The sequence below is a fragment of the Branchiostoma floridae genome, chromosome 2 (assembly GCF_000003815.2).
Source record: "Branchiostoma floridae strain S238N-H82 chromosome 2, Bfl_VNyyK, whole genome shotgun sequence".
Classification (NCBI taxonomy): domain Eukaryota; kingdom Metazoa; phylum Chordata; class Leptocardii; order Amphioxiformes; family Branchiostomatidae; genus Branchiostoma; species Branchiostoma floridae.
Window position 1 is genome coordinate 16,988,674 of NC_049980.1, and position 12,723 is coordinate 17,001,396.

A 12,723-nucleotide genomic window follows, 5' to 3' on the forward strand; every position below is an offset into this window, starting at 1 on the left:
ATAATATTTATGTCAATAAACGGTCCTAAAGTAGTGGCAAATGTTCTTAAATTTATATTCTTGGTCTTGGTGGCAAATGTTCTTAAATTTGTATTCTTGGTTATCAAATGTTGCCATTTGTACAACAAGCTATCACTATTATTAGTATTACTTAGAACACACATTTATATGGTGATACAGGTATTTGCCAGGGAGATATACTCAGTGATATGCCTTGCAAGGGCGCTTCCTAGCGATGTAAGAAGTAACTGCCGATAACTTGCATCTGTCATGATATACATGATCATCACTACATGTGCCTTCTTCGGTTAATTTCGACGCGTAATGTTTAAGCTAAGCCAAATGTGATCAGTTCCTACGCACGTTGTGGAAGAAGCCTGAAATTTTACTTTTTTTAAATTTCTTTTGGTCTTGGATAACAATACTTGCCTCTTTACTCTATAGTACGCTTAAATGGACATTCTGACATTACCAATCTTTTTTTTAAGAAAGGGGCATACTTTAGGCATACTAGCAAACTGAAGGCATTAGAAAAATAGGTACCGGTCATTTCATAATCAGAAAGAGGGCAATATTTATGGAAAACCAAGACATACAATCCAAAGGGAAAACAATGCATGGTTAGTACAACTAGATTCGTTGTAACTAACTGGCGTCAAATGGTGTATTACGTTATTCGTGATTGAAAGTTCTACATATTCCCCATTATTGGGCAGCATCATCAGGTGGCCCTAATTTCTGTTAACGTAAGAAAGTGTTGACTTGTTGGGTTTAGGTCATCCCCGTCGCCATGACACCCTAAGTTAATCCTCAAAGGATTTACAAGTAGGTTTAACAAGGAACTTCAGACAAAATGTGCTATAGTGTACCGACATTAACGTTACATGTAACGTCATATGCACGAATACCTACTGACGTCTTTAAAATAGAAGGACATCTCGCCCTTGAAGTTTTCACTCACTACGTCACTTGTCTGTCACTGTTGCTAAGCAATCAGCGCTTGGGAGCACGACTTGACGAACCGGTTTTCATTCGCCGTCGTATCAGCCCCAAAACTGGCCCTGTTTATACCACAGTAGTCTGCGGAAGTCTATAAGGAAGAAGGACGCGTCGCTGAGAACTTCAAGGTTATTTCAAGATGTTATTCGGGCAGCGTTTTGTACGGAGGTACCTGTGGGCGGTAGTGATAGTTGCTATCCTGGCGGCCTGTGTCATCTTTCTGCTGCTACCAAACGACAGAGATCCACAGGGACCAAAGGTGACAGAGAAGGTATGAATCCACCAATATTACTGTCCTCTTACCGGTTACAAAGCCTCTTCACTTGTATTATAATATATGCTATGGTCGACTGACAGATTTTTGTCAATAACGTTACTAGTACCTCGTTGTTAACATCATTCGGATAAATCATTGGCACACGGGTACTAGTATTATTTCAAACGCCATATTTTGATGGTTGATGCCCTGAGGCTACTCTATACAACGTACACTTTTCCTGGACACAGTCTCCCTTTTCTGCTCAAACGCGTCGCTACGAGGTTATTATATACTAGTAATGTCCTTGGTACACTTCCAGTAGCACAGAAGGTACAGAGTGGTTAGAGCGTACTAAAGCTATTTTAAAAATTCTGAATTTAAGGCTATTTTTATTGAATACGCCTGGGCTCTGATCTGGCGTGTATTGTAATAGTTACATGTAGTCTGACCATCTATGTTGACATAATGTCGCATGCCTGGCCCCATTGATCGTACATGTGTACGCCATGTACATATCGAATCATTGTACCTAAACTGATAAATATATATTGCAGGGGAAAAAAACACAAACAACATTGCAGACCATTGGCCAAGCAAGGAAGCTATTGAATAATGTGACCCATTTCCGTGCCATGGGTCACGGATATTACATCAGTGCCAATAGTTTCATGATGCGGGTTGTCATAATGTGTTTTCACTGACACAAAGAAATTCTTAACGTTACATTCAACCTCTCCCATGCCCTGGATAACAATGTTACGGGCCCTGATTCTTTAACAAGACTGATGCCATATTTAGGGACATATATTGTAGACAACGTCATAGATTTGCATCAAGTATACTTTTTTTTAGATACATGTATTGTCAGATAAACGTCCTAATTCGGAAATCTTACCCTGACCTGATCACTCACTGTGATTCGTATTTCAGCTTGCTGTCTCTTTGTTCTATTCCTTTTACGGACAAATAACTTATTTAGCCATAATATGGGGAGTTTCTTTTTGGAGGATGTTATAAAAGTGTGTTCTTCACTTCACGCAGGTGTGGTTTGACATCACCATCGGAGGTGAGCCGGCGGGCCGAGTCGAGATCGGACTCTTCGGCAAGATCGTCCCGAAAACAGTCCGGAATTTCGCGACGCTGGCGAAGAGAGAGGTAGGTGTGGGTACAGAGAGGATTAAAAAAGTAGGACACATAATATCCGGGCTTGGAGAACAATGGCTTTTGCTTTTGTGACCGAACACTTGTCAACATTTGTCTGCCAAGTGCTGAATGTTTTCGCAAATCGAAGAATCATCTTGTTGAAAGACGGGTTAGGTGACACAGGCTTACTATTGTTGACTAGATCAGATAAGATCGGACGGAAATTCACGTATACTATAATTTGTGTCTCGGCAACATATAGTCGACTATGTGACATACAGATAGTAACAATCCATTATTTATATACATATATATGCATGGTATATGTTTTTTTGGCCACATGCTCTCTTGTACACTTTGCGAGGGACAAAGATATTGAAACTTGATGTCCATGATTTTCCACAGAAACCAGAAGGCTACAAGGGATGTATTTTCCACCGAGTCATGAAGGGTTTCATGATCCAGGGAGGAGACTTCACACACGGGGACGGCACAGGCGGTGAGGGAACCATCTTACTTAATGTCATGAAACAATGAATGGAAATCTGTTATTCACATATGCAAGCTTCTATGCAAGAGATTTGGAACACATAACAACAGAATGGTTACTCGCTATTTTGGCTAATTTAGATATCCTTAAATAACGAAAATGTACTCGTGTAATGTCTGGATTCTAATGTTCAACAACTTGAAAGTTGCGTTAAAGCGATTTTTTTCGACTATCCACCAAAGAGACACTGGCCGGCAACGGTACCCCATATATAATCTAGGCTCGTGCAAGGAATGAACAGAGTAAACTTCAGGTTTCTTTGCCAACTAATTTACTAGCATTAAAAAGTATAAGTTTCATATACTCGTGCTTTGTGTACACCGTTCCACAACCTCACAGTTTCTGCTTCTCGACCACAGGATACAGCATCTATGGCGGCCATTTCGAGGACGAGAACTTCGAGCTGCAGCATTACGGAGCGGGCTGGCTGAGCATGGCGAACGCTGGTCAGGACACAAACGGCTCCCAGTTCTTTATCACCACCGTCAAAACCTCCTGGCTGGACGGCAAACACGTCGTCTTCGGAAAGGTCCTTAAAGGCATGGTGAGGACGTCTTCTTTAACTTTTATTTTGAGACAAATTAATTGTGGGATGTAGAGAAAAAGTCAGGACACCAGAACATGAACACGTAACACACTGGGTATGCCCGCCATGTTCAGGAAAACATTAACTAAATTAGTACTAGTGTGGAGAGGAAAATGTCCAGCGCCTGTTCCTCTTTTTCAGGATGTCATCAGGAAAATAGAAGACCAGGAAACATCCGACAAGAACAGACCATTGAAGGAGGTCAAAATCTCTGACGTAGGACATGAAGATGTGTGGAGTCCATTCGTTGTGCTGCAGGAAGGAGCCATGGAATCTACCATGTAGAGTAACACATAAGGATCACCAAGTATCTTTGAAACTTGTTCTCAGTGTCCTAAGGCTCCTGTAAGACGCATAGTGAGCCTTACCGTCCACATGGGAATGTAGAAGACGTATGAAATGTTGTACCAGCAATTATGCTGTCACTAGCACTGTCCGATGGTTTGATATTCATACTAGTACTGAAAGTGTTGTTTCCCTAATCATGAGGTTATCCAATCTTTGTTTCGTTGTGTTGTGTTGTGTGAAGTGTGTAAATAAGCTAGCTGTTATTGTTGGAAGTTTAATCTTTGAGGTTTTGTATTTTGTACGATCAAAATGGGAGTCCTTATCCAATGTAGTCGTACATGGAACTGTAAGTTGTTGATTCTATGGCTCATAGTAATTCAAATAGATGGGAATTATGATTTTACATTGCATGAAGACATTAACAGTAGGCGCTGCCTTTAAGACATGAACAATAGATGCTACTGTCGTTACAAGGACTCAAAACATACAAGAGCCCTTGTAGCCAAAGAGTAACGGAAGGCCACAAGTCGTTATGTGATATTTTTCTAGGTTTGATTTTTTTTTTCATTTTATCATCTCTTCCTGTACACATTTTTGGCTTCTCGAGAAATAAGCTGATTTTCTGAATATTGCCACTCAAAGGTTGTTGTTTGTTGCTCTGTGTTGTCTCCTCACAAAACGTCGTGCGAAATGGTAGATGAAGTCTCTAATAATCGTCTGAATAATCGTCTGAATAATCGTCGCAATGAAAGGTGGCTGCTGGGGAAAGTGAAAAAAGCGAGAAATCGCCCATGTACAAATACCTCAATGCATGAACTTAAGTTGTCAAATTGTGTCTCATTTGATATATCATATTGATGTTATCTTCCTTACACCATAGTGTGCCATTTTACCACTGTCCTATTGCCTTATTAATCACAGGACATACACATTGAATTTGTACGAAAATACGTTGATTTATTTGCCGCGTTTAGTGAAAGTTGGTTGTGACAGAATAAAAAAGAGCAGTACCTTTTATGGTTAACAGACGTGCTTATCGTACTACAGTCAGAAATAACAAATGCTCAACACGTGTACTGATGGCAGTACTACTGTGATACAGTTTCAATGTGTGCTCTACGTGACTCTGTTTCAGTAATGTGATCTCTCCTAGTGATAAAATACCTCAACAAGGCAAGCAAAGCGTCCATTACTTTTGTTGCAATAGAGATTGATGCAACACTTTAGATACATGATGTTTTGTTTTCTTACGTTAAGATTCGTTACGAATCACTTGTGTTACTCATTGAAATCCCTTGGATATGAAACAGAAGAATAGCCTACGAAAATTGGTCAATTCAAGAGCCAGATATGTACAGACAAAAATTTACAACAATTGCTTATTTTTCATGACAGATTCGGGATGAAAACGAGCAATAAATAAACATTGGATTCGAAAATGTTTAAAGGCATCCTTGTATGATATGTTTGGCCCTCTTCAATCATGGTTATGGCTTGGTAATGACCTCCTTCGCCTACCGTTTCTCCATCAACGATTTTCTACGAACAATGTCCGATTCCAACTGTCCAGCTGTGATCAGCAGTATTTACATTATACATTTTAATTGGGTTTCATGATATGGTTACATTTGCCAAAATATAATACCATAGCAGCCAGTATCGCCACTGCAAGGCTAGCCTAAACACTTACGTAGTTAGAGAGGAGACATTGCTAAGACATATTCAACAATAAGAACGATTACAGTTGGCATTATGACATTGCGTTAGGCTTTTTCATTGGCTAGTTCTCTTTTGCCGGTGTGTTCTGTGGCTGACGACTGGGTCCCCACAGCTCTTGCAGCACTTGGCCCAGAATTGTGGCATGTGACACCTGCGGAACCGGACCACGATGTTGCACAGGTGCGGTCTGTTCAGGTCACCTGTACATCTACTTTGGGCTGCAGAAACAAAGAAATACATTGCTATAGCACAGTCTTGAGCAGTTGTAATTAATTTTTTTATGTACATATAAACATTCACAATTAAGTTTAAGTTATATGAGAAAGAAATCGCATCCTTATCATAAAACCGTCAAAGATCTACCTGAATTTTCAGAGGGACAGTCCTCCAGATTGCACTGTTGCACGTTGGCAGGTGTCCGTCGTTTGTCGCAGCCCTGGCTGCGCCTCCTAGTGACCAAATCCTGACATTGCACCTGTCTCCTCTGCTGTCCGCCTCCACAGGACGCTGAGCACTGATAGACAAAGGAATAATATATAATGTGTTTTTTCAGTCTTAAGCAGGATATCGGTGTAAAAAGGCATACAACCGCTGCCATTCAAGAAAGACACCGATGCGTATACTTTGTGCTAAAATAAGCATTTTTTCGGATGGTACATTATTGAAAATGTTCGGTGAATGTGCCTACCTCACTCCATCCACCAGTGACCCACAGTGCACACGGCCGGACGAAGCATGGCCTCTGCTGAATGGGCTTCTTGCTGTGTTCACACTGATGTGGCCGCGAACACGTCACGTCTCTCTCCTGCACATCATGCCCACAAGTCTGGGAACACTACAAGGCGAGGGGAGCGGAACGTTTATCAGACCCGAGAAGACGTACCAAAGAAAGTCTGACATACGTTAACGTAAATGCTAGGAGAGCACAATCTATCATACAAAATCTATATTACAATGTTGTTCAGCTGCACTTACTTCTGACCAGTTTCCGGTCACCCAGCTATGCATTTCGTGACGATGTCGCACCGTGCCGTTACTGACCGTGACGCTCAAAGTTGCAGCGGTGGCTTGAGTAGCCATTTGAGGATGAGTAGAAATCCGTTCTGTCAACACAGTGGTCGGTGATGTGGTAGGTGTCTCTGTTTTTAAACGGAGTTCTGTTCGCACCATGGCAACTTTGGAAGGATCATTAGTCCTGTCCACAATGACTGGAGTACTTGACATCGCTCTTAGACTTGACCAAGACGTTATTACTTGCTTTTCCCCTGACAGAGTACCAAGCGTAAGTGTAGCCGTGGTTATCGGAGTTGTCGCCTCTGTCTGTGATTTCATAGTATGTGCGACAGAACTGCTTTCTGGCTTTGAAGGCGGCAAACGCTTAAGGAACGGTTTATCTTCCACGTGAGCATCATCACCCATCATGAAAGCCCTGAATCTCGTAATGATGTTCTCATGGCCGTAATTTCTCTTCTTTTCGCTTTCATGTAGACTGTTATCTTCTCTTGACTTTCCAACTTTCCCTGTAGGTAGAAACTGCGTTGTTCCTCGCAGTGGCGTGTTCTCTGGCTCTGTTGTGATGTAGTCTGTTGTACTAATGTCTGCTGTGGTGCTCTTCGTGGTGGGGTCCGGGGGACAGACGTGAATGTTGCATAGAACAGTCTTGGGTCTGACGTCAGGGTCGCACGTGGCATTGTCCTTGCACGTGAGTGATTGTATCTTGATGCCTCCGCCACAGCTCTTTGAACACTGAAGAAATCGAATGCTTAGTTATGGATTGAAATTTGATAATGGATCCTCCATACAAGTGAAGATTGGTACACTATACGAGCATTGTCCACCATATTCTACACGATCATATGATTAAAGAAGGACTGTTCTTTTACGCCTAACGTTATAGTTCGTACATGTATTCGGAGTACATGAATGTTTGTGTGTTCTTCGATTCATAGTCCTTGCTAGTGTTAAGTAAAAACTGAAAAATCTGTACCTCTGACCACGGACCGGGAATCCACTTCGAAAAGGGACAGGGGACGTCCTTGTTACAGGTCTCTTCGTGAGGAGGTTTGGGGAGCGCCAGACACTCCACGAACGGCAGCGCCATCTGTTCGTCCGGCCCGATACTGCGGATACACAGGACCGACCTGGTCCGGGTCCCGCCATCGCCACAAGACGCCGTGCAATGTTGCCAGGGACCTGTCCACCACCTGGAGTAGAGATCATGACAGAGTGTCAGAACTGAACCATTCAGAACGTTCTGCTTGATGCTTCTAGGACGTAAAACAATATGGAAGACATCGTGATATAGACATGCGTTCAGCTTGACATTAGGAAGTGCAGCTGGAAACGTCTTTTGCTTTATAAAGTGTCAAATTACCGTCCTTACGTTCGCTTTACAATCTGTGTAATACTGTATATTACCAAAATCCTACATGTGGGAGTTAACATGCAGTCTGGGAGGTTTGAGACAACCACAAATGCTTTCTGACGAAAGGTACTTTGTTAAGCCCCGGTCACAAGAATCGTACGACGTCCTTGCGATGGCATATTACGCCTATCGCACGATGATCACAGTGGATCGCAGCTAAATCGTAAGCAAAATCAGCCATCGCAGAGCATCGCAGAGCATCGGATGATGTTCAAAATTTTTCCAGCGTCGTACGATTTTTCACTTGTGTCTCTTCTGTATAGCCGTCTGACCGTTTTTGTGCTTCTTTAACCAACAAAATGTGGACATAGCTGTTGAATACCTTCCTATAATATCTTTAACTGTAAAAATAAATTTAAAAAGACCATGATAACAAGAGTATTACAAGCAAAAGTTCAAATCAAGCGTGAGTACTGGTATGGTTATCTCGGCCTGCTTGCCGGCTCTACGTGTCAGGCTCTTTCGAATATTGTATCATGATATGCTATCAACAAAAAGATGCCATCATACAAAAATCATATCATAAGCATTATATCATATATATTTCCGACTCATAGAGCCTGCCTTTATGTTTGAGTTGTCCCCATGGTTATTACGATTATGGTAAACTGACCCAAGACCGACGAGAGCTGAGATTTGATCTAATTATAAACTCACGTGCATGAAGCGATCAAACAATTGTCTGCATCACCTGTGCGTGGCGCGCTGTTCTCTGGTTGCGATTGTGGCAGTTGCGACTGATATATTTTCCCTTTTCGTCAATATCGACAATATCAGGGAAAACTGAAACCATCACAACATGCTAAAAATTCATAAATCTAAAACCTCATCAGTAGACAAAAATTGCCGTAATGAAGTCTGCTTTGGGGGCAAATAAAATCTTACGACGATAGCGAAATTTTGAACATGTTCAAAATCCATTTCAGTCCTATTTTCGTCATAGGAGGCTCCCCGATTTACTATGATTCACCTGCGATTGACGCAAATACGCTCTAATGACCTCATCGTACGATGCACTACGATCCTTGTGACCACGGCTTCATATATTTAAACCATTGCTTCCGATTCTTCCCCGACTTACGACGTACTGCGCTTATACCGCGCATAAAACTTCCATCGCAGTCAATCGTACGATTCTTGTGACCGGGGCTTTACATGTAATCGGCTTGCAATGGGAGACAAAGGAGTGTTCTCGTCTAGTCTGGGTCGAAGAACATACCTTGACGGACACCGATCCTCGTTACATGTTCGAAGCTTGTCGTCGGGCTTGTTGGTCGCATTGCAGAATCGTGGGTCGACCTGCCCAGCTTCTTTCTCCACACACATCACCCTGGATCTCTGTGTGCCTAAGACAACGGAGCAAGAGTCAATGGTATGGACATGAAAACGTGTAACCGATGTACTAAGTGGTGATACGTAGTCTTGTATTTATTGCAGAATATTAGCTACGTGCCCACTCATTTTGATAATGGTAGAAATGTTCTCTAATGTCTTTGACCGAAAAGTTATGTTAAACATCTCCATGCCCCTTCCATGTAAAACTGCCGTACCTGTCCCGCAGGTGGCGGTACACTCCGTCCAGTCGCTGAACTCCCAGCTGAAGTCTGGGACTCTTGTTGGCTCTCCGTCCGTGTCGTTCTGTTCCCGCGGAATGGTGTACTCAAAAACGACGCCTGGGTTCTTTTCCTGAAACAGCAGCTGAGAAAAGCACAAGAAGTTCTTATATGTGACTTTCAGCACGTACTGACGTTAACTAAACATTCTGTTTTATGCCACGTTTTCGGCGGCAATACGTCGGTGTTCTCTCATGTTTCGTGCGGATCGGCCGATATTCGCAGGTTCGTGTACACCGAGCTCCGTTGAAAATGATAAGCCAGATTTTCAATCCAAATATACCCCCGACCCTCTGTTTATTTTTAAAAATCGGACGACTTCCTGGCGATCAACAAATACGACCAGAGCCCTCTGTGCCAGGGGCTTTACCAACATGGTGGCTATGATACCGTGTTGTCTCACCATGATGTGCAGTTGTTCCGTGGTGGGCCCGGGCGCGGTGAACACCTCCCTGTTGCCATGGCGCTCGTACCGGAATGTCGTGCCGCCCGCCTCGTACTCACCCGTCCACTGGAAGGAACAGCCGGTACATGTAAGAGACCAGATCGTGCATCTTTGATATATGACGCTGCCAATGCAAATTGCTCTGTGTGAAATGAATTGATACTGTTACACATGTGAAACTAGCTAGCATAGTAAGGCAGAAAACAAATGTGCAGGGTATCACATACGAGGACTAGACCTATTCAAATACAATGTTATACCACACGAAAGCATTAGATAATCGTTACAACCATCATTCCCAACAATACCTGTATGAACCAGTGACCGTTGATATAGTACTCCCCGTCATGCCCCTTGAGTGCCAGGAAGTTGTTGGCCTCAGCCACTTCCTCCACACGGATGTTACGCGCCCCGGCCGGGATAACTGTCGCTTCCACGTAACCTGGAGGCGAAGAACAGACTTCATGTCACCTGTCGTCGCATATCGGTGTGCACATATACCACCAAAACCTTCATTACGTTCATGCTCAAAGGTTCAAAATGGCGTTTGGTATAAATATGAAAACAATACTCGATAACACTTGTGACGAATTAGGCTTCGGTTTTCATTCCATACAGGTAGGCATGTTACGAAAATTGATCTTTATCACAAGTCTAAAACATACAGGCGGCTTTGGTGCAAACATCATATTCTCTATGCATTAGGCAACAATATCACAGTTGTGACGGCATAATAGTCACGTCAGTTTTGAGCGTTAGTATAAATGAGGATCTGACCTCTGCCTTCCTTCTCGTTATAAGACTCCTTGATGGTCTCACAGGAGGTTCCGTCTCCGCTGCACACCCCGCATCGGTCCTCCGTGGCGTTAGAGCCCAGGATGAAGTCACAGCCCACAGGCTGCGGGAACGCGGCAAAGAGAATGAATGAATGAATGCATGGCTAGCTCTCAAACGGAAAAAGGTGCAAAGTAATTGAATCGTAGCGACAGTGCTCTTAACACCATAGCTTCTCTTTCAATCGTCTTGTTTGAGAGGCACTTCGTGTCGCGTTCAACGTCTAGAAAATTACCAAGTTACCAAATTCCATAGGCAAATGCTCATCTGTAAGAATGCAAGGTGACGGGCAATTGATCACTGAATATTTCATCATGAAATGGAGTAAAAAGTCATTCCATGATACAAACTTACTTTGCATATTCCGTCGATGCAGACGTCCCGCGATGCTTTGCGACACGGGGTCCCGTCTATCACGACCTCTGCCAGTCGTGCGGAGAAGAAACTCCCTTCCGGCTTACAGTGGAGCTCACACGGATACTCTAGGAAGAAAGAAATACGGCTTCTTGGTGGAAAGAAACTGTGTATACAATTCGTAGCAGCGATATGCTTTCCTGCCTGGTAGCTACTACGTCCCGAGGGTGCATGGCGGTTAGTTTGTCTCCTTGAATCATGAATGTTCATAGATTGGACTATATTTTCGTAGACATAATTAACTACGTGTAAAGTCCTGTGGACGTTACGTTTCTTGTGCGATTACTTTTACAACTAAGTTATGTCACTCATTCTGTTGCTGTTGAAGTCCCTCGTTTTGGAGGGCACGATAACTGCTCGAAGCTTGTTGCTAACATGTCCTTGGTGCTGATTGGACATTCACATGAAACGAAACTTAGCTGATGGGCTAGATAATATTAAGCCCTCTTAAAAAAAAGAAGGAAGGTCATACAGAGGGTAAGCATTTGCATAGAGTAGACTTCCTGACCAGGTCTTTTAGAAGGAAGTAGCGGCGACTATCTTGTATTAAACCAGTTAATCGCTAGAAGGCGTAAGTGTCTGGGTGCAAGGGTGGATATATTGCACTTACGGGGATATGCGACTGGCACCCAGCTGTAATAGTTGCCCTTGAAAGGTTTCTCGTCGTGCATCTGACATTGCCACTCCCGGAAGTCGATTTCACCATCAGGACAGGCCTGCACCATGGGCAAAAACACAGCTATATCCCGACATCTCATCCAGGGGAAACAAAATACGACACAGCTTATCGATTGGTAGGGTTATCTACAGATCAGAAATTGCAAAGTGATATATCCAACAACATTTAAAGGTAGTTTCGTTCATGTTACGAAAATGACTGCAGAGAAAAAAGGATTCTCATATACCTCAACGTTGCACAGCCTGAATTTTTTGCGCTGTCCCAAACAGAACCGTCCGCCATGTGATGGTCTGAAGATGTAAAGAACCAAATGTATATGGGTTACAATGTGGGGTCACGTCATCTGGCAATTGCTTGAGAGGAATGTGTGTCTCTCATGAATATCAGATGGCTTTAGAAATCAGATGGAGTAAGACACGACTAGTGTAGTCACTCAGGTAGAGTGTTGCTGAAAATGTGTTGAAGCTTTATAAAGACGACCTTCGGAAATATATTTCTTAACATGGAAATTCAGTTCTAGGCTTTATGGTAACTGCATTTATTGTAAATTTCTGTATATCTCCTAAGTTATACGCACCTTGGGCTGTCACAGCTTCTGATCGCATGCTGCACGCCAGCTCCACACGTCCTGGTGCAGTCAGACCATTCGGACCACGTGCCCCACCCTCCATCTACGACAGGGGGCGCTCCTGTTACGGCCACGCAGTTGCCCCTGTTGCACCACTGCAAGGTACAGGGTTCACATGATTCTTCAGTAGGCTAGATATAC

At 43.1% G+C, this 12,723-nt stretch overlaps 2 protein-coding genes across 2 annotated transcripts in view; one reads left to right on the plus strand and one right to left on the minus strand.

Moving 5' to 3' along the window:
* Positions 1-1,013: 1,013 nt before the first annotated feature.
* Positions 1,014-5,268, plus strand: LOC118432523 (peptidyl-prolyl cis-trans isomerase 6-like). Its single transcript, XM_035844137.1, has 5 exons — positions 1,014-1,270; positions 2,300-2,413; positions 2,807-2,900; positions 3,311-3,495; positions 3,679-5,268. The coding sequence occupies exons 1-5, from the start codon at positions 1,139-1,141 to the stop codon at positions 3,820-3,822; spliced, it is 669 nt and encodes a 222-aa protein (XP_035700030.1). The 5' UTR covers positions 1,014-1,138; the 3' UTR covers positions 3,823-5,268.
* The window catches only part of LOC118432483 (A disintegrin and metalloproteinase with thrombospondin motifs 7-like), a 29,445-nt gene continuing 21,120 nt past the window's right edge, over positions 4,399-12,723 (minus strand). Inside the window, exons 11-24 of the mRNA XM_035844072.1 lie at positions 12,532-12,677; positions 12,181-12,244; positions 11,886-11,991; positions 11,216-11,343; positions 10,805-10,925; positions 10,336-10,469; positions 9,986-10,093; positions 9,520-9,667; positions 9,189-9,315; positions 7,532-7,748; positions 6,520-7,290; positions 6,233-6,379; positions 5,908-6,058; positions 4,399-5,762 (exon numbers count right to left, since the gene is read on the minus strand). Coding sequence (XP_035699965.1) covers positions 5,599-5,762; positions 5,908-6,058; positions 6,233-6,379; positions 6,520-7,290; positions 7,532-7,748; positions 9,189-9,315; positions 9,520-9,667; positions 9,986-10,093; positions 10,336-10,469; positions 10,805-10,925; positions 11,216-11,343; positions 11,886-11,991; positions 12,181-12,244; positions 12,532-12,677 — 2,532 coding nt within the window. The 3' untranslated portion in view covers positions 4,399-5,598. The remainder of the gene's footprint in view (positions 5,763-5,907; positions 6,059-6,232; positions 6,380-6,519; positions 7,291-7,531; positions 7,749-9,188; positions 9,316-9,519; positions 9,668-9,985; positions 10,094-10,335; positions 10,470-10,804; positions 10,926-11,215; positions 11,344-11,885; positions 11,992-12,180; positions 12,245-12,531; positions 12,678-12,723) is intronic.

Coding starts and splice junctions, on each gene's coding strand:
- LOC118432523 (XM_035844137.1), top strand. CDS start 1,139: ATGTTATTCGGGCAGCGTTTTGTACGGAGGTACCTGTGGGCGGTAGTG. Junction 1,271..2,299: donor GACCAAAGGTGACAGAGAAG/GTATGAATCCAC, acceptor CACTTCACGCAG/GTGTGGTTTGACATCACCAT. Junction 2,414..2,806: donor CGACGCTGGCGAAGAGAGAG/GTAGGTGTGGGT, acceptor GATTTTCCACAG/AAACCAGAAGGCTACAAGGG.